The sequence below is a fragment of the Sciurus vulgaris genome (genome assembly GCF_902686455.1).
Source record: "Sciurus vulgaris genome assembly, chromosome: 1".
NCBI lineage: Eukaryota > Metazoa > Chordata > Mammalia > Rodentia > Sciuridae > Sciurus > Sciurus vulgaris.
In genome coordinates, this window is record NC_136461.1 from 119,892,107 (window position 1) to 119,918,404 (window position 26,298).

The following is a 26,298-nucleotide window of genomic DNA, read 5'->3' on the forward strand; positions in this document are numbered from 1 at the left end:
GAAAGGGTTTCAAAAATCAAACCTGGCTCTTCCAATGGATGGTGCACTTTTGTTCACCAGAAATCCAACAAAGTGTCTTGGGGGTGGTCATGTGTGTGATAATACTGCACAAAAATGTCTTCTCACATCTAGAGGTTCTAACAATTGTCAATTATAGAAATCCATTAATGTAAACTCTTTTCTTTTTTTGTTAGTATTATTGTACTAACTTTTGGTAGTTCATTTTCTCATAGAAAAATGTGGTGAAATAAAGAGGTCTAGGCAAAGAGAAAGGAAGGTGGGTGGGCTGGTACATGGTGGTTTTGTTTTGGGGGGTTTTTTAAAAGATTTTTGTAGGTGTAGATGGACGGCATGCTTTTCTTTTCTTTTTTTTTTTTCTTTTTTTTAATTTTTAAGCAATGCCTAGGATCCAACCCAGTGCCTCACACATGCTAGACAAAGCACTGCCCCTGAGCCTCAACCCAGCCTAAGCGTGCAGTGCTTTTCATGAGGAAGCATTTTGTCTCTCCAAAAACATAGAGTAACAATATGCCAAGGTCTCTTCTTTTTTTTTCATCAAAACCTTTTGAAACTTAATTAGGTATTAGAATATAAGAATTACTTGGCTTCTTATGATAAATGTATTTAAAATCCCAGCCCACTATTTTATCATTCATTGTCTTTATGGTCATAAAGTATAAAGAAAATCAAGCAGATAAAAGACTCATCATTCCCTCCCTCCCTCCCTCCCTCCCTCCCTCCCTCCCTCCCTTCCTTCCTTCCTTCCTTCCTTCCTTCCTTCCTTCCTTCCTTCCTTCCTTCCTTCCTTCCTTCTTTCCTCCCTCCCTTCCTTCCTTCCTTCCTTCCTTCCTTCCTTCTTTCCTCCCTCCCTTCCTTCCTTCCTTCCTTCCTTCCTTCCTTCCTTCTTTCCTCCCTCCCTCCCTTCCTTCCTTCCTTCCTTCTTTCCTCCCTCCCTCCCTTCCTTCCTTCCTTCCTTCTTTCCTCCCTCCCTTCCTTCCTTCCTTCCTTCCTTCCTTTTTTTTTCCTCTTTCTTTTCTGCCAACCTACCCTGCACATTTTGAACTTGCCAGTACATGAACTAATATCTTAAAATCTCTCTCCTTCGTTCTTTCCATCCCTCCTTCCTTCCTTCCATCCTTCTTTCAATCTTCTTTCCTTCTTTTCTTCTTATAGGTCTTTCTGTGTTGCTCAGTCTGGCCTCAAACTGGGATTTACAGGTGCACTCCACTATACCCAGCAAAAGACTCATCTTTTCTCATACCTCTCCTGGCCCTAGATATTCCTATCCCATCAATATGAATACTGTCACAGAATGGAAACAAGCAAAGAGATGGGAAAAAGGGACAATTTAGTCCTATAATGTTATACATTATAGAATTGACATACCTTACATATTTTATGTTAATTATTAACTTTTTTGATTCTTCATTTCTTTCATGATAAAAATTAGGATTGTAAGTCCAGAAGGTTTTATAGGGTGATTCACAATATCTGGAGAAAGGATACTACTTAGTATGTTATAAATTATTTAAAAGACAAAATGAATAAAAATGTTGAGGCTGTTCATGTTGGTTCATGCCTGTAATCCAGATGACTCAGGAGGCTGAGGCGGGAGGGTCACAAGTTCAAGGAGAGCCTAGACAATTTAGTGAAACCTATCTCCATATGAAAAAGAAAAAGTGATGGGAATGTACTCAGTGGTAGAGCTTTTGCCTAGCATACACAAGGTCCTGATCCCCAGAACTGGAAAAAGAAAAAAGTCTAGTGGTAAAAATATGATTATCTGATTATCTGGCAAGGTCAGGAGAGATGGCTGTGAAAACAGCACTTCTTTGATGGAAAGATTAAAGGACAAGTCACCTTGTTGATGGAACTGAGCAAAGTTAGCACATCATTCTTCTTCATGGTGACCTCTCGGTGGCTACGGGCCTCAAAGTCATATAAAGCCACAACCCTTGCTTCTTGAGCAGCATCCTCCATGGGTGCAGCCTGCTGTTGCTGAGGGGAAAAAAAAAGGAAGCAGATATCAGTCATGTATTGGAAGCATCTCTCTGTGGAACCTGCCTCACAGGAGGAGCCTAAGTCTTATGTGACTGTCAAAGATTAAAATATGTGGTTTTCAGAAATACTGTAACACTTATCAGGAGGCCAGCAGGTCGGGAAATATGAACTCAGTGTGAACAAGTAAAGCATCTCGTCTCAGAAATGTTAAATGCTGAAAGTCAGTGTTCCTAATGTGCTCCTTAAGGAGACCAGTGGAGTAGAGGATGGGGATGGGGGAAGGGAGGATGGAAGGGAAAGAGGAGGTACTGGGCAACAAAACTGACCAAATGCTTTTATGTTATCTGCATATGCATATCACAATGAATTCCACTATTTTATATAAGTGTAACGCACCAATTTAAAGAGTAGACAGACTTGAAGGTCCAAAAGGATTATACACATTGACATTTTAGAAAACTGTCTGAGAAAGTTAAAAACCCACTCCCTATTATCACCTCCCCTTTACAGCCTCTGCTGACAACTTTCCCCACTATCTTGACGTTTGAGTCAGAACTGTGGACCTTAGGGTGACCTACAGCACAAAGGTTACAGAATTTAAAATATTGAGAACATAAACTGATAATATTAAATATGTCTTCTGTTTCTCTTTAGCAAGCAGCCTGCTCTTCAAGGAAGGGTTTTTTCCTGAGTTCCATTTTCTGCAAATTACCGTATCTCAGAAAATGAGTCCAAGAAAACCCCTCTTCCTAATAACAATTCACCCGTTCTTCAGATTGGAGCTGAAGATGTACCTCTCCTTAAAGAGTCCCCTGATGAAGTCCCTTCAAACACTGGTTTCCTTATGACCACAGTGTATAAGTCTCTTTGTTAATTTCTAGGCACCTACTGTGTGTATCCAGCCAAAGGCAGAACACAGGAGCTGTGATGTGCTGAATCTGTCTTTTGTCTGGTCTAGTGTGTGAATCCTGAGCCTCTCATTTGAAGGAATTCTTTGAATGTAAAAAAATGGCTCATTTTTTTCCCTTCCAACACCTATAGGAAACATTAATTCTATGATTCACTGGATTCTGAATTGATCACCCTTCACCACACTGCCTTTCTCCTCATGCCCTAGCCGTTCTCACATTCTCAACCAATTGTATCTCTACTTCCCAAATACACTTAATTGTTTTGCACCTCAGTGCATCTACTCCTGGTTTATGAACTTAATGTCATTAATAGAAAAATGGGTGGAATTTGAGGACCATATGTTTTTTCTCCTATGTGAAAAAAGTAGGGGAGGGATCTCATGAACTCAGACAGGAAATGAGTAGAGGAAGAACCAGGGGAGGAAGAAGGGAAAGGAAAGGTGAGGTACTGAGAAAGAAAATTGAAAAACTTATGTTATATGCATAAAAAAATATGTTGCAATGAATTCCACCTTCATGTACAATCATAATTCATCAGTTTAAAAATTACCTAAAGGAATATTTTGAGAAAATATGGTACATATTTACATTGGAGTTTTACTCAGTTATAGAAAGAATCAAATTATGACATTTGCTGGTAAATGGATAGAACTGGAGAACATCATGCTAAGTGAAATAAGCCAGATCCAGCAAGTCAAAGGCCAAATATTTTCTCTCATATGGAGAAGCTAGAGTGAAATAATTTTTTTTTTTTTAAAGGGATCTCATGAAAATAGAAAGGAGAATAGTGGAATAGGGCAAAGGGGGTCAAGGGAAAGGGAGGAAGGACAGGAAAGGGGAAGAACTTCAGAATGAAATTAACCAAAATTTGATATGTGTGTTTATGAATATATTACAATGAAATCCACTATTATAGATAATTATAATACACCAATTTAAAAATAATTAATGAAAGGAAGGCCAATAGAGTAGAGGAAGGAGATCAGATCGGGAAGGGAAGAGGGAAGAGGAAGGGGTAGTACTAGGGATTGAAATGGAGCAAATTATGTTATGTGTACTTATGAATATGTTAAAATGAACCCCAAAATTATGTATAAATACCATGCACTAATAAATAGATTAAACAACTTTAGGACTGTATTTCCATAAAAGAAAAAATCCTTTTCCTTCTTGTCTGCACAGAAAACCTCCCATTTTATAAAACAAACAAACAAAAAACTCAGATAAAATGGCTCCCCTCACCTTGAAAATTTTCTGTCTTCCAGCACTCTTGTTTCAGGAAACAGAAGGCTCCTTTCTTTGATATTCTTATTTTTTTTGGTTCTACATGCACTACGTGAACTTAATTATTTAAATTTCCAGCCTCCTAATGAAGTGCAATTTTCTTGCACGTCAGTATCACTTTTTGTTCATACTTCCAGATGGTAAACATTTATTAAGCATTGTTACAAAAAAATTAATGAAGGGAAGTAAAGAGTTAAGGATTCAAAGAAAGAAGGAAGGAAGAGAGGGAGGGAGGGAGGGAGGGAGGAAAGGAAGAGTATAAATAAAAAGAATGAGGCAAGTCAAAACCAGATATCAATGAACACATAATATAGCTTACTGAAAACTTCTTTTGGACTAAATCTCTGTAGATTTTACATTTCCTGCCTAACAGGATTATAGAATTTAGTATTTTCTTTGCAACCCTGGGAGGGTTGTAGGAAGTAAAATCAGTGATAAGAAAATCTCTTTGCCTCCATGGTGAGTAACATTAATTCTTCCCATCACCAAGTCCTTCTTACCTGGCAGGCTTCTGCCTGATCCCGTAGCGCTTGCATACTCTTGTCAAATGCATTGAGATCCACCAAGAAGGCCTCATGCTTCTTGAGGAGAGCCTGTATTTATTGACAAGAAGATCATCAGAACAAATACAGCAGGAACACTAATCCCATCAGGAAGGTACTTTAACTACTATTGTTTTCGATTATGCTGATATCCCTAAGGCTTGGTAAGAGACACTTTCTATCTATTACAAAGTTCTTTTTAACCCTCCATTGGCAAGACTCAAGAAAATTGGAATTGATAAATAATAATTTCAATATATTTGTTAAAGCTAAAGTCAATTCAAATTTGCCCATGTTTTAACCAACACGCCACAGTTGAAAGAGAGTGCTAATGATGATCTTATCTTGTAGGATAAACATCAGCATAACTTTAAATTCATATTTCAATTAGTTTTCAGGACTAGGGTTTGTGAAACAATATATTGGCTTCCCATAGGACAATGAAGAAAATGGGTACAAAGAGTTATTATGATCTTTGAAGTTCTTCTTGTCCTGACATACCTGCATGATTTTTTATATTTAAATAAAGAAATAAAGATGCCTATATCAGAAAAACATGTTTGCTTTATGAAAGTTCAAGTTTAGTTATTCTGAGAAGTTTCAGAATAGGACCAAGATAAGTATATATCTTTGTTCACATCTTTTAGATTTAGAAACTCCCCAAAGAATCTATAAATCTCTGTGGGATTAGAAAAATGTAGTGTATCTTCTGGGATCCCTACTAACTCTGAGGGTATCCCAGCAGATAGAAGTCAAAGGTGATAACTTTGGAAAGTCCAAATAATCAAGCAGAACATTTATCTGTCCCACAGTATGAAAAAAAAAAAAAAAAACAACAAACCCACATTAATAATTTGGTAGCGTTTGGTGAATATTCACTAGACAATGTTCACCCAACCCCTGCCTTACCCCAGCGGCTTCTTCATCAGCTCCATAGTTAGTGTTGTCCACAATAGGCTCCTTCTCTCTGATCCATGCCTCTGCTTCATGCAGATCAGCCAGGTATTGTTGGAACTGGACATTGGCCTCAAGATCATTCTGCCGCCTCTTAGCTCGAGCGTTGAGAGATTCCATATTCTTGTTCAAACTCTCAACCCTAGAGGCAATATCTTCCGCAGCAAAGTGTCCTGTGGAGTAGTTATAGAAAAGGTGAGGATGACCTTCAAGAATGTCTGCTGTACTCTAGTCTTTCCCATGATGTGGGAGAGAGGGGGAGGACTGACAATGGTGCTGAAAATAGTCAATGTCATACTTTTCATAAGTTCTCTGAAAATTGGAAAATCTGAAGTAAGATGAGCAGCTAGGTCTAACTTGTGTGTGTATGTGGTGATAAATGAGTTGATATAAACGAAGAAATACAGATCTGAAAAGAAAACACCCATGTGTAGCTTTTACTCTGAGTATCAAAAGTGTCTCTTCTCTAGTCTAAACAGAAAAATCGACAGACTTCTATTTCTGTTCATAAGCTATTTATTATAGGAATTGTACTTCCACATTAAACAACTGGAAAATAGGGAAAACATATTATATACAATGATTTTCATGCAAGATATAAAACAATGAAAAAAATAAAATATATACTACTATTGCTATAGGTTATGCCCTCAGCAGTTTTGGGGATGGAGTTGGTAGGAGAGCTAACCCCACTGGAAACTCCCAGTCACACTGAATTAGGAAGATAGAGGTCGGAGTCTGGGAAAGACAAGACAACTAGAATTTGTGAGGCAGAGCACTAAAGAGAGGGATGCTGCACAGAAATGGAGTTTTGGAATTATGAAGAAAAGTCCCTTAAGTATCTGACTGACTACTTTTTTACACACATGTGAAAGGAAGTTCCTAAAGGGTTGGGAAAGAATGACTTAAAACCCAAAAACTCCTAGAGCTCACATAAAGCAGGAAATAACTAAACTATAAACCTGCAAAGTACAAAGATATTGTAATACATGAGTTGAGTCTTTAGAAGGGTAATATCTTAGTATTAGACTAATCTGTAAATTAGTCACAGAATAAAGTCTTCCCTGGAAGAACCACAACAAAGCAGATCCAAGAAGCTCAATGATTGCCAAGCCATGGAAACAAAGAAGACCACATGAATTTACAAGATAATCCAGTTGATGAAAATGAGTGATAAAAAGAAAAGCTTAAAAGAGTTAGGGGAAAAATGGGGCATCGCACACAGAGGAGCAAAGATAATGATGACAGCAGATTGCTCATCAGAAACTACAAGTCAGAGGAAAAAATGTGGCAGCCTCTTTAAAGTACTGAAAGAAAGAAATTATTAATGATGAATGTTATTATGTGGTGAAAATATGTTCCAAAATGAGGGTAAAATAAAGACCTGCAGATGAACAAAAGCCAAGAGATTGTATAGTTAGCACACCTGCACTACAAGTTCATAAAGCAGAAGGAAAATGATACACATGAAAATATTTACCTAAACCAAGGACTGAATATGCTGGAAATGATAAATACATTAGTTATTTTGTTCACTTTTGAATCTTATTCTAAGCTAATGGCATATCACAGCAAACATAATGACAAGCAATGTAGGATTTATAACATACAAAAATTTAAAATGTGTAATACCAGGAGCACAAAGGATGAAATGGGAAAATGGGAGTACACATTAAGGGTCTTGTATTACACATGAAATGATGTGATACTATTTTTTATTTATTTATTTTTAATTTTTTATTATTTATTTTTTACAGACTGCATTTTGATTCATTGTACACAATGGGGTACATCATTTCATTTCTATGATTGTACATGATGTAGATTCACACCATTCATGTAATCATACATGTACGGGTAATGATGTCTGTCTCATTCCACCATTTTTCATACCCCCCCTTCCCTCTCATTTCCCTCTACATAATCTAAACTTCCTCTCATCTTCTCTCACTCCACACCCCCCTAGTAATTAGAGACAACTCTAAGATTTCATCTTACTCCAATTAGAATGACTATTTTCAAGAACACAAAAAATAATAGGTGTTGGCATGGATGTGGAGAAAAAGGCACACTCATACATTGCTGGTGGAGTTGCAAATTGATGCAGCCACTCTGGAAAGCAGTGTGGAGAATCCTCAGAAAACTTGGAATGCATCCATCTTTTAACCCAGTTATCTCACTTCTGGGTTTATACCCAAAGGACTTAAAATTAGCAAACTACATTAACACAGCCACATCAATGTTTATAGCAACTCAATTCACAATAGCTAGATTGTGGAACCTACCTAGATGCCCTTCAGCAGATGAACGGATGTGATACTATTTGAAGTTAGGCTGTCATAAATTAAAGATCTATATTTTAAATCCTAGAGCAATGGCTCTCAAATACTTTCTCTCAGAATCCATGCATGACTTTAAAAATTACTGAGGACACTAAACCACTTTTGCTCATGCTCAAACTTATTGAAAGTTACCATATGAGAAATCAAAATAGAAAATGTTGAGACTCAAAAATACACAAACATGTATTCTAGTAGACACTTGGACAATGACATCACTGCACATCCTGTGTATTCTCTGGAAACTTTACATATGCCAATAAAAGAAGAAGTGTGAGAAAAGAACACATAACATCCTAACATTTTTCCAAAATATCCTGACAATGTGCACTCTCTTAAAGAGTCTCCAGTACCTCAAGCCACAACTGGAAAACATCTGCACTAAAATAAACATATCCTCACACAAAAGAGAACTGTTAATTACTAGACCAAAATGGAGATACAGAGAATTTATAATAAATACAGAAATAATTCCAAGAAGACAGGAACTGATGGACAAAGAGGGGAAAAAATGGCAAGATGCTAGATTTAAACTCAACCATATGATAATTGTGAGGTGTGAATGTTGTAAACACACCAATTAAAATGGAGAGAATACCAGATTCTATAGAATAAGCAAGACCTAACTAAGCAAAGGGATCAAGAAGTATAAACCATACTAAAACTAATCAAAAGACAGCTCAAGTGTCTATATTAAAAACACATTAAGTAGATTTCAGAATAAGATATATCAGCAGGAATAAAGATGAATATTTTATAATGTAAGGATTTAAATTAATCAGAAAGATATAATGATCCTAAATATATATGTATAAGATAACAGAGCTTCAAAATACATAAAACAAACTTATAGAAGAAAAAATTTACAAAGTTCCCAATTACAGTCAGATATTTAGAGAAACAAAAGGTGAGTTTCTATAGTAACCTAGAAACCCCAAATCTAAAATTCATCAATTTTAATCACTCAATTGGAATTTGAACTTTGTCTTAGCAGACTTTATTTTAACCTATACTTTTTGAAAACTGGACACTGGGTGGCAAAAATGGATTCTTCACACAGCAAAAGGAAAATCTCAATTTAATCTGCATTGTTTATTCTATGCTTGGCCTGTGATATTCAAGTATGAACATTATATTAAAGTAGCAGATGTTTCTGAATATGGAAGATCAGAATGAGGAGAGTCATTGAAGCTATATAAAGTGAAAAGTTCAAAGAAATGTCACCTTTACCATTAAGATAATAAGACACTAGAAACCTAAGTCTCCACAATACTGGAAGCTCCTATATAGGAAAGGGTCTTGACATGCTATAACCGGTTTTGAACTTAGATTTTTGAGTTCTGTAACTTATAGAGAAGCATACTGATGATTTGGTAAAAGCATCTTATTTTGATAATTTTGACTTTAAAAAAAAGGGGATCAGATGATGAGGTTGGGAGATTTCTAATATTGGCAATATGCAAACAAAGCTGTATATCATCTGTCAGAAATTTCTAAAAGGAATTTCTGCATCGAGTGGGAAAATGGATCAGTTATTTTTAAATTTCTTTGAAGCTCTAAGATTGTACAAGTCTCTTCCCACGGGTCTGGTCTGTGATATTTCAGTCAACTCCATATGAATCACACATACCTTCCTCTACCATTTTGTTTCCCCTCTCTGTTATCACTTGGATTCGTGGCTCATGGCTGGTAATGTCTGCCAAGATGACTTGGTGCCTGTTCAGAAGATTTTTGGCTGCAACTAAGTCCTTGCCTATAGAGAGAAACAAAATTAAAGTTTGGGATTATCCTAGTGTATGGAAGGAACTTACAAAATGTGACTCACTTGTTGCCTATCATTAATATTTCACAACAAACACAATTACTGTGAATTTCCTCCCTCTTTTGAGACCCCCCATCCATACTCCTTGTTTCATTTTCCCTGTCTCCTAAACATTCTTTACTTCTCTTCCCTTCAAAATTTCTTTCCCATACTTCCTATTCAAAATACCTCTCCAGAAACTCTGTGCTTTTACAATTAACCTCAATTTCTTCTACAAAGATTGCCTAGATTAACTCCTCTATTGATAGTACTGTCCAGTCCCTCATAGATCTTCCCAATACATATGCACAAAGTCACCCTTTATTTGTATACCCTTTTTTTCTGCACTTGAACCTAAGTATCCTGGTGTAGTCACTTGTGAACTAATACCTTACAAAGGACAAAACAATTGTACTCTATCTGCTAACTTTACATAGAAAGGGTGCCACCCATAACCCAGACAAAATCTAACTTGATACCTTAAAACATTAGCCATGACTTTTCAGTCAAGAATAGTCACAATAACTTAAGTTTTAGAAGAGTCAGTAAAAAGCTGAGTACTCTAGATCTTCCCAGAACTACTGAATTCACAGCATCATTCATGTGTGGTTTCAATAGGTAAATCTGTTGGCATTATTTAGATGGAGGTCTGGACAAATTATTATGAATCTGGAGGTGAGTGGAGCCAAGAGCAAACTTTCTACTCCAACACTACTCTGTCCCAGATCTCTCTACCTGCAGCCCTTGGTCCTCTCTCCAAGGCTCAACCTTCTCAGGCTGTACTAACCAAGCTGGGTGGATGCTGCTGAAGGTTCAGTCTCTTGGATCCAGGCTTCCTCATCTTCTGTGTCTCTGCAAATCTGCTGCAGACGAAGTAGGTCAATGAGCTTTTTCTTCCGGGTGGCCAATGGCTCTTTCAGAGCTTCAAATCGGGACACCAAGGATTGCTGCCTGGCCCTCATGTCCCCGGCATCAGGATGACCTATTTCTTCAAAATGTGCAGCCATATCTGTGAGGGTGTCCACCTGATCCTGAAGGAGAAAGAGAAAGTGTGTCAGGACATACCAGCATTTAGGAAAAATGAACTGGATTTCCAAGTGATAAGGGGGGGCCATGGGAGAGTTTTCCATATGTGGCATGCTAAGATTTCCAATCAAATCAGTAAAATGGAGTAGGATGGACTGTTACGTTGAGGATTACCTCATGAAGCTAAGACCTCTTTTATAAGAAAGATGGGAAAAGGGAAGACTTGTTGAATGAAATTAACAAAACCATCCTATGTACATCTATGAATATACCATAATGAATTTCACCTTTAGCATGTCCATAAAGTAGTAATTAAAAGAAAACTATAAATAAATAGAAGGAAGACTAGTAGAGGAGAAGAAAGGGAATGGGGAAAGATGGAGGGAAGGAAAAAAGGGAAAGGGGACATACTGGGGATTGGATTGCATCAAATAATATTCCATGCTTGTATGATAATGTTGAAATAAACCCCAATATTATGTATAACTATAATGCACTAATAAAAAATGAGAGAGAAAAGAAAGTACAAAATGCTCCAAGGAAATCCTATAAATTGGAATTATAGTGTTTTAATTATGCATATTGATGAATTAGAAACCCAAGGAAAGAAGTAGGAATATTTTTCTATCTGTGTTTCCATTTCATGCTTTCTCTGCTTTTAAAATGAGCTATATTTTCCAATATAAAATGAGAACTTCTGAGGCTTAAGTTTGTTGCATAAGAGGAACAAAGTCTACAAAATGGAATGTGGTGTTACAAAAGCAAAGGTCAGAACCTCAGCAAGACAGATGCAACAGCACTGGCCTTGAGGACAACCTAGTTGTCCCCATTTGGGCCAAATGTGAAAAAGGATGGATACAGGATTGTGAATGATTTTCCTGGAAATAAAATTCTCGCTGTATGCCTGTAGGTTAAAATAGAGACGAATTTCAAGTTTGTTAGAGAGAAGAACGATAGCTGGTCTTGTATAAAAATGGTACACATGCTTGTTTACTTCTTTTGTTTGTATTTTTTGATGTTGTTGTTGAGGAGGAAAGCTTGTAACATAAAAGAAATTCTTTGAGAAAAGAGGAATTGCAGGCATTGGTTTTAATTATTGTGTTTTATCATCCAATGGTCAGCCTATCCAGGAATTGATCTCTTTCTTCAATTTGGAACAAAACATTGACTATCAATTGTTTCTTAAAATGTAAATTCACTACTCTGTAAAAAATAAGGGTCCATAAATATTTAAAATTAAAATCTCTCTTTAGATAATTTTTCTCATTTTCATGGGACACTTTGGACAACTTCATAGTATAATAGAGTGATTTTCAAACATCATCATCATCATACTATGAATCCACCATACTCTGAAACTCTCTAATGTAGTGTAAGATTCCCTAAAGGTAGGGAGATGGGAGGCCTGCCTTCTATTCCTAGGGGTGAGTTAATTGCAATTTGATCATGGGAAAGTTTGTTCACCTGTTTTGATCTGTTTCCTCACCTATATAATGAAGACTTTGGAAAAGGAAATACTGAACATATTTCATAACTATAACATTCTATACTTAACAAAATCAACTTTGCAGAACTGGGAATATAGCTCAGTGGTTGAACACTTGCCTAGAATGTGTGAGGTCCTGGGTTCAATCCCCAGTACTATAAAAATAAATGAATAAATAAAATGAATTTTGCAAGCATCACTTCTTAGCTTCTACTAGGAGAACCAATTTCTAGTGATTTGTTACTCTTATTTTTCCCAAATGATGTGACAGATACCTATTTCTTAAGTGTTTACACATGATGCTCACCATTTTCAAGTTGTCCTTTTTCATTTACTTTTAAACAAAAAGATAAACTTTTGGACAAGTAAACAAATCTTATCTTCTCCCCTTTAAAAATTTGTTTCAAACTCCCTACCACTGTGTAGATTTCAAATTCATCTGTTATAGTTTAGATATGAGGTGACCCCTAAAGCTCCTGTGCAAGACAATGTAGGAAGTTTTAGAGGTGAAGTGATTGAATGATGAAATCTTTGACCTGAATTGACTCTCTGGTATGGATTAACTAGAGGTAATTCAGGGCGAGTAGGGTGTGGCTGGAGGAAGTAAGTCACTGGATGAAATAATCTTTGAAGTTTATATTTTTTCCCTGGTGAGCAAATCTCTCTCTGTTCCTGTTGCCATGTCCTGAGATGCTTTCCTCTGCCATGCCCTTCCACCATGATATTCTGTCTCACACTGAGACCAAAGCTATGGAGGTGCCAACCATGGATGGAAACTTTGAAACTGTAAGCCAAAATAAACTTTTCCTCCTTTATTTTGTTCTTGTCGTATCTTTTGAACACAGTAAAGCTGACTAAAATATCATCTTTGAATGGTTTTCCTATCTCTATCCTTTTACTTTATTCAAAGTTTCATTTGAGTCATCCCTAGAGTTATATAAATGACTGAAGGGTTGTTTTTGTTTTGTTTTGTTTTCTGTAGATTTTTTTGGTTTTCCCATTTAAGTCAGAGTGACAAAGAACAGAATTTTAAGAAGCATATTATAAGAGTACAGATTCATGTGACCTTCTAGGGAAGAGCAAGATCATTTTAAAATTAAAAGCTAAGATTCCTAGGATAAGAAATTGAATTAGCTGTAACTGAATTCTTCCAAAACTCACAATATAAATGTTATGAAAACTAACTAGATAAATTTCTTCTAAATAACAGTCTAGTGGAATGTTAGGGCCAATAATCCTGAAATTAGGAACTTAGTCCTACCCTGTTGTTAATTTTCTCTGTGACTTTGGGAAAATCAATTTACATATATGTGGACTTTAATTTTCTTAACACAAAAGATAAGATTGACTATACTTTCAATTCAAATAATAGAATATCAGAATGGGAAATTTTAGCCAAATTTTATCCAAAACCCTTATTTACAGGTGTGGATACAGAGGCAAAAGATGAGATGACCTACCAAAGATCATGTAACTAGTAAGTGACTGATTGTCTAACATACTTAGGCTTCTGGAATAAGTAAACTGTGTTATATTTAGAAAAGTTAATAAAGACAGGCACTCAGGAGAATGACTGAATTGGAGGAATACTGGGAATTCTGACTAACTAGAATTCGAATTTACCTTTGGTTCCTTGCTTTCTTAATAATAATAATAACCGTTAATAATAATTACTTAATAATTATTTATTACTTAATAATAATAATGAAGATACTCAGAGCATATATACCAATTGCCTACAGTTAGCCAAAGAGCTAACAACAAACCTGACGAGAAACCACAGCCGACTCCAGGAGGCCATGTTTCCTGAGTAGATTCTGAACATCAGCAAGGCCTTTCCCATAATCCTCAGAGGCAACCTGCCCCTCCACTTCCTCCAGCCAGTGCTTCAAGTCTTCTGCATTATTTTCAAATTGTAGCTGCTGGTTAGCTTCATTCAGTTGAGTCCCTAGGAGAAGACATTAGGCATAAAATATTAAGAACATTGTTCCTTTATACAGTATAATATACCTTCCCTCAACATAAAGGAGAAACAAACATTTTGATATTCCAAAGAGAATGTCATTATATAAAAAAATCACCTTAAATTCGTAGAATTCTGATGGTATTTGGTTTGAAATACAGTAACGTTCTCAAAACAAGATCAACAATAAGTAATAACCCCTGGTGAAATAAAATTAATCTGTGTCAGATTTAAACCTTCTTGGGTATTTTCATTTTTATTTATTATTCTACTCAGAACTTACTTTCAAAGAGATTCAAACCCAAATGTCACATTTTCTCTGAAAAGCATAAAATGTGGGGTTGGTTCAGTTTGAAATTTTGAAGTTTCTTTGAACTTTGCTATGCCCTCCTTAGTGCCTGTCCTCCATCACAAACCATGCCCCATAATTTTTTCTTCCAAAAAAGTCTTGATTATTCACAGTCTTCTTGGCTGAATTCTTTATGATCATATAGCAATTATTTGCATTATTTCTGTGAAGCAATTACTAGATGTTCTCTTAGTAAAGCAATTGCTAAATGAGCATAGCAGTGACATGTTATTACAACCAGGTTGGATTTTTTGTCCTAACCAAAAATGAGAAGACAGCCAAAGAGTCCATGTAACACATCTCTTCCGTAACCAGGACAGAGTAATATCTACAGATAATGTTCAGAGCAATTGAGGCAATTAATTATTGATAACTGATTAATTCTCCAAAGTAAGAGCTAAGGTAAAATATCAGTAAGACTATTCAGGCACACATGTGGGAATTTTTTTAAGGAGCTTACAACATGTAGAAAATCACATGATAGCAATAATCTATTCATGTATAATCTCTTAATGGTAATGTTTAATGTCTAATATGACCCATTCAAAATGTTACAAGTGGGTCATAATATTCTGTCTAGTTTATAGAACCAAAACATCTAAAACCTACTTTAAGTACATTAGATTTAGATACAGAACCAATACTGAATGCATGGTTCATGAATATTTATTCGAGAAAAGAGAAAACAAAGGGAATAAGTGAAGAAATCAAAAGTATTTTGGCTTTAAAAAACCCTACAAATGTAAAGAAAACATAAAATTTTGTTGGTATATATTGGGAAAAATTTAGGTTGGATTTTAAATCATTGGCCAACAAAAGGAAGACATAAAGAAGTAAATGGATAGCATCCCTACTCAGAGGTCACCAGGTAAACTCATTCTTGTAAAGGTGAAAGTGGTATGTTTCAGAATGTAAGAACTAGCCTTCCAACAAAACCTCTGCTTCTAACCTTTCTGAGCAGTTGCCTCCATTAACTCCTTCCAGAGGCTGGTAACTTCATTCAAACGAGCGGCCACGTTATCAGAGGCATAGTGATCATCTTCAATCATCTTTTGGCCAGTTTTCTCCAGGTTATTGAGCATGATCTCATTAGTTGCCAATTCCTTTTCAAAGTCTTGCTGCTTTTGAACCCTGCTCTTCAAGTTCTGTGTATCCTGAGAGAAGATGTCAAATAAAAGAAATAATTATCTGGAGAATGAGGGGCAGAAATACTGAGGACAAAGGATTATTCTCAATATAAATCTAACTGTACTAAGACAAGATAAGGGAGAAGAATCCTTGCCCAATGCTTGGGAGACTCATGCAATCAATCCCTCCTTCCACACACATGGCAGAATGGCTAAGCAATATAGCATTTATTTCTATGGAGTCTGAATAGGGCCTGAAGATCACTTGGAATGCAAGCATTAACAATCAATCAGAGATATCATGAGGGATGAAAATTACTTTCCATTTCTCTCTTAGTACATAATCCATCCATTCACTTGTCCCACATAAAAAAAGATCTGTTTATTCTGAACATTTGGGAGCCATATAGAAGGCACACTTGCTACCTAGTTTCACAGAATGAAAGGTACAAGCAAGATTCATAGACCTATGAATATATAAGAATCAGCTGGGCTTGGTAGGCACCACTTGTAATCCTAGTGGCTCAGGAGGCTGAGGCAGGAGGATTTCAAGTTCAAAGTCAGCCTCCACAGTGAGGCCTTAAGTAACCTAGTGAGTCTCAAATAAAAAAAATAAAAAATAAAAAATGAGCCGTCAATATGGCTCAGTGGTTGAACCACTGACATAAATAAGTAAATAAATAAATAATCATAAGGATCACATGTAACCACTTCAGACTAAATGATATCTGGAAAAGTAAATATTGTCAATAGATACTGAACTAGAAATTCAGAGACTAATTCTAGCCCTGACTGTAAATGTGTATTATAACGTCTGTGAGTGCAAAATATGTGTTTGCCACAACTCAAAGGAAGAAAAATCAATGGTCAGAGATAATTTAGCAATTTCATAGTCACAGAAACTTCAACAGTAAAGGGCAAGAGTTAAAACCTGGGTTCACCTTTGCCAGAGCTCAGGCTTTGACCCTGTATGTTATGCCACCTTCTAAATAACTAGATAACTTGGGACTTTTTCCAATTAGACCCTAGTTTCCTTGTATATAAAAGAAGTGATTGTTCCCTCTCAGTGGCAAAACTGAATAAATCTATGTTATGTCAAACTCTTAGGTTACTTTTTAGTTGATGGTATTTTTTTTAATTTGAAATGTATCACTGGGATTTGAAATAATATTTTCCTATTATAAGGATGGTACACAAAGGAATAGAAGAGTTGATAAAGGGACAATAAGCAGATAAATAAGGAGCCTTTCCTCTCTTCCCCCATTCTGTTAAGGACTACTAGATGTTCTGCCAGAGGGTAGGAGTGAGGGGCAACTAGCTATTTAAAAATCAGAATCTTGATTCTTGTTTTTTAACTATATATATGTATAGCCTCAGGTGAGTCATTGCCTTTTCCCCAAACCTTGTTTCCTCATCTATAAATGGGGATCATCAGCCATCTCTTCAGTCCCATGAAGCTAACTGATGATAAGCATATTCGGGGTCTGGAAACCTTGCCTACCTTGTAATCTTCATCATCTGCCAACTTCTTCTTCTTGTTAATCCAGTTTTTCAGGTCATCAGAGTCCTGATACAGTTGCTGCAGAAGTAATGAATCCACCAGCAATTTCCGCCGAGTGGCAGCCCTTTCTCGTAGGGCATCCCGGCGGGCCAACAACTGCAAAACATGAGCAAACTCACTACTGTCAGCAAAACCACATATGGATGCCTGAATTGCTCACCTTTGGACACCATGCCCCAACTCTTCCTGATCCCAGTGCACAGGCAGTTAGAAGTTGTGTGCCGGTGGACATACCTCATTACGGATAGCATCAATGTTCTCTGAATCATAATGGTCGTTGTCAATCAGATTGGTTGCAGTATTGTCTAAGGTCTGGAAAAAAAAAAAAACAGAGTGTTTTTTTTTTTACTCAGAGACCACTGAGTGAGCAGTCACAGTTTGAATCACTGTATAAAGATGAGGCATAGCAATGTGGGAAGACAAGTTTGAGGGTCAGAAGATCTAGGTCCCAGTTCTTATTTCTGTTATAAATTGTATTTCAAAATACATACCTGAACTGTATCAATTAGCTTCTCTATGTCACATTTTTGATTGACAATTATAATTATACAAAATAGTGGTGTTTGTTGTCACATATTCATACATGTGTACCTCAATACCTTTTCAATCCAGGCTACAGTGAATGAATGCAGATGTTACTAAAAGGTAAATATTTGATTTATTCACATAGAAAAATAACTCTCTATACAAACCAAGTCCAGTGGCCAGTATCTATCTCTCTTTCTCTCTCTTTCTATCCCCCCAACTTCACTCATTAACCTATAACATATATCTATATCTCCAGCTGCATAGGAAAGAGGAGTCAGAAATTGTAAGCATGAATTTTTGCCATATTCATTCATACTCCCCAAATTGCTAGAGTTTAGAATGGATTAATTGGAATAGGAAAATAATATAAAGCAAATGATAACAGCATAAAAATAAAGTATTATATACTTTTGGCTTTGAGAATCAATAGAATAAGCATATGGATTAATAAGGGACCATATTAAGCACCATATTGATTAGGAAAGGGAACAGGGAAAGGAGGAGATTAGGGAAAGGAGAAGTACTGGAGACTGGTTTCCAGGTTTGCATAATTATGTCAAAATGAACCCCAATATTATGCATAACTGTAATGTACTAATATTTTTAATCTAAAAAATTTAAGTAAAATTATTCCATTCAAAGAAGGGAAGACTTAGAATTTGTCATTTTTGATGCTAGTGGTGGCAATGGTGTGTGTGTGTGTGTGTGCGAAAGAGAAAGAGAGAGAGAGAGAGAGAGAATATTAAGGTCAACATAATCCCAGGAGACAGCAAAAGACATATAGTATATAGTATAAGGACACATAGTCTGCCTCAAACCTTTATGAGTCCTGCTTATATATTTTATCTATTTTCTGAAACATTATTACCTTTGGTTCTCAAAACATCTCTATACTGGCATTAGATGAGAAACACAAAAATGAAAGCATATTAGAAAATAAAAATATACCATAAAGGAAAAGAACAGATATTACTTAGATATCTAGATATTATAAGAGAAAATTATAGGAAGATATAACTAGGATGGAGAAACAAAAACAGATTCAAATATTTAAGTAATGATTCTATATTAAATATGGGCTGCAAAATGAATCAAAATGCAGCCCGTAAAAATAAAAAATATTTTAATAATAAAAAATAATAAAAAATACCCATCATTAGCTTCATCAGAAAAATAATTGCCTATGATCTTAAAAGTCTTTCTAAATATGTTTTGTAGGGAAGAAATATATTGGAAAAATAATGTGCGATTATTTTTCTGGATGTTTTCCCTTTTTCCTAAAGGTAAATGCTTATTAAGTTCTAGCTTTCAAATTACATAAAAAATTTTACATGTGTATAATATGAAATCAAAGAGTTTTTAAAAAATAAGTAAATATTGCCAATAACAAAACAAGGATGGAAACTTTTTTTATTTTCTTTTTACTAATTGTACATAATAGTGGAATTTGTTATTACATATTTGTACATGCACAAAATATATCACTACTCTTTGGTCAGTTTTTCCTCAATACCTTCTTTTTCTTTCCCCTCTTCTCTTCTTCTGGTCTCTTTCTTTTATTCTACTGATCTCCTTTCTATTTTCATGAGAGTTCCTTCCTATAACCCTTTCCCCCCTTTTCCTCTCTAGCTTCCACATGAGAGAAAACATATGACCCTTGACTTTCTGAGTTTTGTTTTATATTGTTTAACATAATGCTCTCAATTTAGGGATGGAAATTTATTCACAATAATCTTCAAGCTATGTCTGAGAGTTACAGGAGTGATTTTATCTAGGGACATATGTTGGATGAAGTATTGTATGCCAACAGGAAACCAATGCCCCAATCAGGACCCATTTCTTACTGTGATCTTCTCTTCTTGGGCAGTAAAGGCTTCCTCAAAGTCATCATGCTTCTGCAGAAGGGCTTTTACACTGCCCAGAGAATTTCCCAGATCTTCATTTTCCAAGAAGGCCTGCAGAAGACAGAAAGAAACATACCCAATATCTTCTTTGGTGAGAAATATTCCTCTTAGACTATACCTGAGATAAGCACTAAGGAGGAAACCAAGGGAGTTGGAGAGCAATGTGGGATTTAGTGCAAACCAGGAAGGTATGTAGGGATTAACCTCAGATATCAGGAGCTTAAGACTTCTTACTAATGATTCCAATTTTCTCACCTCTATCACTGGGTCTATCCATATGGAATTTTCTCAACCAATCTAGGTATTATCTGAGCTCTTAAACTGTCTCCAAAGGACTACTTACCTCCTCCAAGAAATCTTGTCTGATTAATATTGCTTGACTCATCACAATTTTTTCTACCTAACCCCTTAATAAATGGACATTACTTTAACCTTCTATTCAGTTATGATCCAGCCTATATGCTGCCTTTAAATATTTTTCTATGCATCTGCCCAGGAGAGGATTAAAAGAGTCATACAGAGTGGGCTCATTTTTACTTTTTTGTCATGGATCACCCTTTAGTTCCCAAGTACAAGTTCTAGCTCAAAGAAGTGGTTGTGAGATGCTGATCACAGGCATGGTGGTAAATGGAAGGGTGAAGGAAGTGATTTAAAATTGACTGGAATCCTCCAGCTACCTCTTGTCTGCTCATCCAACTGTCTACTTGCTCACTGTCTCGGTAGAAGAGGTGAAAGTGCAGGCATTGCTGGTATTGTTGCTGACGCTTGGACCACAATTTCCGCAGGGCAATCCACTCGTTAGAAAGTGTCGTCATCTTTGGAAAGGAGAAGATAATGTATCAGAAGGACATTTAATTATTTTATCCTATATTTACTATGCAGCTTATAAATGCAAAAACCCTTTTGAAATTTACAAAAATGAATAGAAAATGGGATTTTTCTCTTAAGGTTCCAACACTTAAGCAAATAGTTGTAGTGTAGAAAAACTGGGATAAACACCACAAAAGAGATTCAATATACTGTATATGTAAAGAAGGAAGAAAAGAATAATTCAGATTGGATTAATTAGGGAGTAAAGGTCAGGGAAAGTATGAGAAGTATTGTACAAAATGGAGATTTAAAGAGCAGAGAGGTAGTATCAGAATTGTAGAAGGACATAGCCCTGGGAACAAGTAGATATTATTGGGATACTAATTATTAGGTTATAGAATGTGCTGTAGAAGAAAATGCAGTGGGTAGATTAATGGCTAGACAGCTCATGAAGTTGAAGTTCAGAGAGTGCTTAAAATGTCAGACTGAGAAGCTGGTATTTTACTCTGAAAAAGAACAATCAAAGAAAGAGTAAAAAGAACACATTTTCAAACAGAAAAAAAAAGTCCTTGTTTCTGACCAACCATCTACCCAAGAAATTCTAGTTTATTATAGTTGCTACTATTAACTTCATCAAAAATCAGCACAAATTTTCAGAATCCCAGGATCGTGGCTAGGTTTTCATGGATTTAGGGTTCTGCCAAAGAATAAAATCCATAATATAATGTTACCACAGAGTTCTGGGGAAATTCAAAATATGTTTATCTCAACCTCACCCATCACACGAGCTGGGGGCTATGCTTAGAGTCTAGTAGGATAAAAAGAGGCATGAAAATCTTATTGTGACTATCATCTCAAGGACTGATCAGATTCTGTGACTGGGTCAGGGAGTTAAGACAAGTCCTCATGTTCTAGCATGTTAGAATGATGGCAATTCTGATTTCTTCATTCAGTGGACTTCTGCATTGAAAATTTTGAGGTATACAGGAGATAGGAAAATCAACTAAATTTGACATTGTAAAAAGGAGAGAGGAAAAGGTACAGAGGCCAGCCACATGCCAGGCACCATGCTAGGCATTACAGGGGACTTGAACTTTAAGAAGGTACAGACTTCTTTGAATTTGTAATCTAGATATGAGGAGGGGAATGTAAAAAAGGGAAGCATATGCAATGAGGCAAAATAGTACAAGGATTTAAGTTAGGCAGAAGTCGGAGAGTTGATGAAATAGACTCAAAGGTAAGCAAACACTCCTTATGCTGTCAGGAGACTCCGCATATGCAAAAGGGGACAGGGTGAAGCTCGAGTTCCCATTAGTAACTTGTTTGGATGACTTCTATCCTATTCCCTTTCCAAGATTACAGTAGTGTTATGAGATCAAATGAGGAGTGAACATGCAATCCAGATTTCACAAAGCCTGTTAAACTAGATCACCTTTTCCCGAATTTCATCAGAGGCTTCATGCTTGCCATCCAGCAACTCCCAACCAGTCATTTCAGCAGCTTGAAATCGGTCATCATAAGAATCAATCTCGTGCTGTGGCCACACACAAAACAAAACAAAGTCTCAGAAAACCTCTGACGTTCTTGGTGCTGAACCGAATTCCCTCCTCCCTCCTCCAACTGGATAGAACTTTCCCGTCCACCTCATGCTGCAGATGCCTGTCCAGTAGGGCTTCCCCAGCCGCCACATCTGCAGGCAGCTCATCAGCATTGATCAGAGCAGTCTTCTCATTCATCCAGCCTGAGAGCTCATCATAGTCAGATAAGAACCGCTGGTACCTGTGGAAAGGGTGAGGTAAGGGACAGGAAGGGGAAAACAAAAGGCAAAGGACTTTGAAGGGAGTTAGGGTCAGACTGAGTTAAGATATGTGAGCTCTTCCTCAACCTGATCCTTTCCTTCCCTCTCCCTGATGTTCTTCCTGCTATTTGCATCAGGAATCCTTTAGTGGTGCAGGTGGGAAGTCCTTCACAGCAGGCTCAATATTCGTAGGTGTCATGTGGATACCATGTACAGGCTTTAGATCTCCATCACCTTGAGGTCACAGTACCCTAGCAGTACTTGAATGAAATACAAAACAGCCAATACATAAATAGATGTCATGTAAATAACAGAAAGCACCATGTAGGAGAGGGGCCAGAACTGAGATTAGGATTCCTTGTATCTTAGCTCACATTTAGCCCTATTAATTAAAAAGCAAGAACTTCAGGGTAGGTAGTAGGGAATAATATTGACCAAATTATATTGTTATATTGTGTGCATGTGTGAAAAAGTTAACAGTGGATCCCACTATTGTGTATGATAATAATGTACCAATAAAAGTAATTTTAAAAACCAAAACAATGGTTAATTATTCAAAAATTTTTGATTTGAAGTCATATCAATAAGATAAATACTATCTTCTGGAAATTTAACTATTAACCACAAAAATTAACAAAATTACTAAAGCAATGCCTGGTTTTTGCAAACTTTTAACATAAAGTCAGAAAATAGTTATGGAGTTATTTCTATGCTCTTCAGCTTGGAAATTTAAGTTCTGCAGCAGGAGCCAGGATTTTGGAATATTATATCATCTGGCTTTCCAGCTTTATGGGCCACTTTACAATACCTTACAAGGATACACACAGATAAAGACAAGGAGGCAGGTGAGTGGAGGTGTGATGCTGAGTATCACATCCACAAATTAAAACTTCATTTGCCCCTGCTAAATAGGCAGGAGAGCTAAGACCCTCACTATTTTCTTCTTTTGACATTACACTTGAATCCTGTGGAGGTAAACAGAGCAATAGGAAAGAGGGATATCCCACCCATAAGAAGCCTGTAGTTTTGCATATCTGATAGTAGCCAAGGCACGGAGGTGCTCCCAGTTGGAGAGCAGATCCTCTTTCATCTGCTTGATCTGAGGTTCCTCCGAAGGATGGGAAATCATCAGCTTGTCTGCTTTGGCACATAACTCTTTTACCTTTGGAATGAAAAAGAAATCAAGTAAGAAATCAAGCACTCTGACTCCTGGCAAAGTTTTGTGGCAAAAGTGTAATAAATCATATGAAAAATAATAATTTACAAATATATTTATGTTGATATATTTTAACTTGGATATTAAGAGATTATAGAAGAAGATGGTGGAGTGAATCTAGGCTGCAGTCCTCAACCTCTCCACAGCCTAGAAAGGAAACAGTGAAAGAACAGCTGACCAGACAGTCTGCACAGGAGCTCAGACACAGACAGCCCACAGACAGACTACTCCCACCACAGTTCACAGTGATAGGTAAAACCACTGTAAACTAAACCAACCATAGTGAAGGCTTCTGTGCCACAGATGACCCACTGAGAACCTGCACCCACAGGCCGCACACTTGGAGACAACCACCAAGAGCTTAGATAGCATCCCTCCAAAGAAGACCCAGTGAAAGGGAGTGGGCACCCACAATTCACAACGGCAGGCAATAGGACCTCAGATATAGGAAGGTCAACTGACTTTCTATCCCAGTCACAGGTGAACTGCATCAGCCACGGTGGTGGTTTCTGTACCACAAACCACTCACAGATAGCCTGCAATTACAGGTCCCACACTTGTAGAAGTCACAAGACTCGATGCCACTTTAAAGAAGGCCCTGTGAAGGGAAGTGGGGGCAGAACATTCCACAGTAGTCAGCATGACAACACTGAGCCCTGCATTCTGTGCTCCCACACTCAACAGAAACAGCCAGCAGATGCAGCACAGCACCATCCAAGCATGCAGGTTCAGGCCCCTAAGCTGAAGAACAAGAATTGACTGATGAGAAATCCACAGCAACCTGGGAAATATCTCCAGTGCCTCAGCACCTGTAGGAACACAGCTGTCAGTCCCAGAGTTAGCTAACTCAGTTCTCAGCTAGATGTGCAGACCCACATAGGGCAAAATCTGAGAATAACCTCAAGCAGCCAAGGAGAACCTTGCACTATACCCCAGAAAGGGGCTTACAGAGGTGCACCCCATAGTCACCGGCCACTATGCAGTGTGCCCACATAAAAACCCATCAACCTGTGACCTATGCACTTCCAGAGAGGACAGGAGCACTACACCCTCTCACATGGTTCTCCAGTGCTGCATCAAATAGACTACAATACCTCTACCTGAGACTGTCACACCTCCACACTCAGATATACCTGGGACAGTCCACACTGGATTTGACAGCACTGGATACATGGGACTTTTCTTCAGGAAGGTATATAAGACTACACCTCCTAACAGGAAATAACTGGGATACTATGTCACAGACAATTGGTGGGGGGCATTTCCTCTGATCAAGCAGAAAGCTAGTAGGTACCTAGACACACCAAAGATCAGAGGGGGAGTCCTAGAACTGTATTAGAGGTGAGTTGGTATGATTGCTATCTCCATAACCAGGGAAACATGGAGGTAAAGCTGAAGAGTCATAAGTACCTTCTAAAGGTCCCAAATCTTGATGAAATCCAAACCAGGAAGACTCAATGAGAAATTCCCCCACTTGGCATGAATTATTATAAATAGATCTAACATAAATTTTGATTTTACATATATTACTTTTCATTTTGAATTAATAGTTATTCCCCTCGTAGTCAATATTGTGCCCTCAACCCATTGATTGTATTTCTTCTAATATTTTAACTGGAATCATTCTTTGTTTTCCTAAGTTCAGGTTTGCTCCTCTTGGTCCCTCTTTTTCCTCTTGCATTACCAGCTACTGCCTCAAATTCACCCCCATCCATCTTTTTCTTTGCCTAGTATCTTCTCTCAAAGTGGTGCTGATACTGGAAACAGTAGAAGGTGCACATTGAGTGGGAGAATCAATACCTATATATTTGCCCAGCCTAGGACAAGTCCTTTGCATAAAAGTAAAAGCAATAATCATCCCAGCAGAAGGGTAGATATGCAAACAATATAAAAAAGCAAACTACCCCAAACAGCCCACTGCATTTCAAAAAGTGATCTCACTGACACCACAGTAGAGGAAATGTCAGTGAAAAAAATTTAGAAAATTCATGTTAAAATGTCCAGTGGGCTGAAAGAAGATGTAAAGGGTGAATTTTGAGAGAAAACAAAGGTGTAAAAGATCATTTCAGTAAGGACATAGAGATTCTGGAAAAGAACCAAATAAGCCCTGAAAATGAAAGGCTCAATAAATCAAATTTAAAATTCAATTGAAAGCATCACCAATAGATTAGGCCACTTTGAAGATATATTCTCAGGCCTTGAAGAGAATGTATGTAATTTTTTAATTGGTTCTTTCTTGATTTCTTTTTTTTTAATATTTGTTCTTTTTAGTTATACATGATAGTAGAATGTACTTTGACATACCATACATACATGGTGTATAATTTCCCATTCTTGTGGTTGTACATGATGTGGAATTACACTAGTTGTGTATTCACATATGAACATGGGAAAGTTAGAAAGACTTATATAATCTTGAAAATAAAGTTAACAAAAAAGAAAAGATGTTAACCAACTATGATCAGAATATTTGATAAATCTGGGACAATATTAAGAGAATAGATCTAAAAATCATAAATGAAGACACCAAAATGCAAACTAAAGGAATGCATAATCTTTTCAATAAATTAATTTCCAAAGCTTTCCAAACCTCAGGAATGAGGGAAATTCAAATACAAAAGATATTTAGAACCCTAAATAGGCAAGTTTGAAAAGATCCTCTCCAAGACAGATCATAATTAAAATGTCTAATATGCAA

The 26,298-nt window shown here is 36.8% G+C and overlaps 1 protein-coding gene across 1 annotated transcript in view; it reads right to left on the reverse strand.

The window, feature by feature from the left end:
• Positions 1 to 26,298, reverse strand: part of SPTA1 (spectrin alpha, erythrocytic 1) — a 107,808-nt gene that overhangs the window by 66,989 nt on the left and 14,521 nt on the right. The window contains 14 exon segments of the mRNA XM_079102580.1: positions 1,861 to 1,998; positions 4,697 to 4,789; positions 5,648 to 5,865; positions 9,662 to 9,784; positions 10,620 to 10,863; positions 14,111 to 14,292; positions 15,606 to 15,810; positions 17,285 to 17,440; positions 17,579 to 17,656; positions 19,717 to 19,827; positions 20,454 to 20,591; positions 22,019 to 22,120; positions 22,230 to 22,365; positions 23,392 to 23,546. Coding sequence (XP_078958706.1) covers positions 1,861 to 1,998; positions 4,697 to 4,789; positions 5,648 to 5,865; positions 9,662 to 9,784; positions 10,620 to 10,863; positions 14,111 to 14,292; positions 15,606 to 15,810; positions 17,285 to 17,440; positions 17,579 to 17,656; positions 19,717 to 19,827; positions 20,454 to 20,591; positions 22,019 to 22,120; positions 22,230 to 22,365; positions 23,392 to 23,546 — 2,079 coding nt within the window.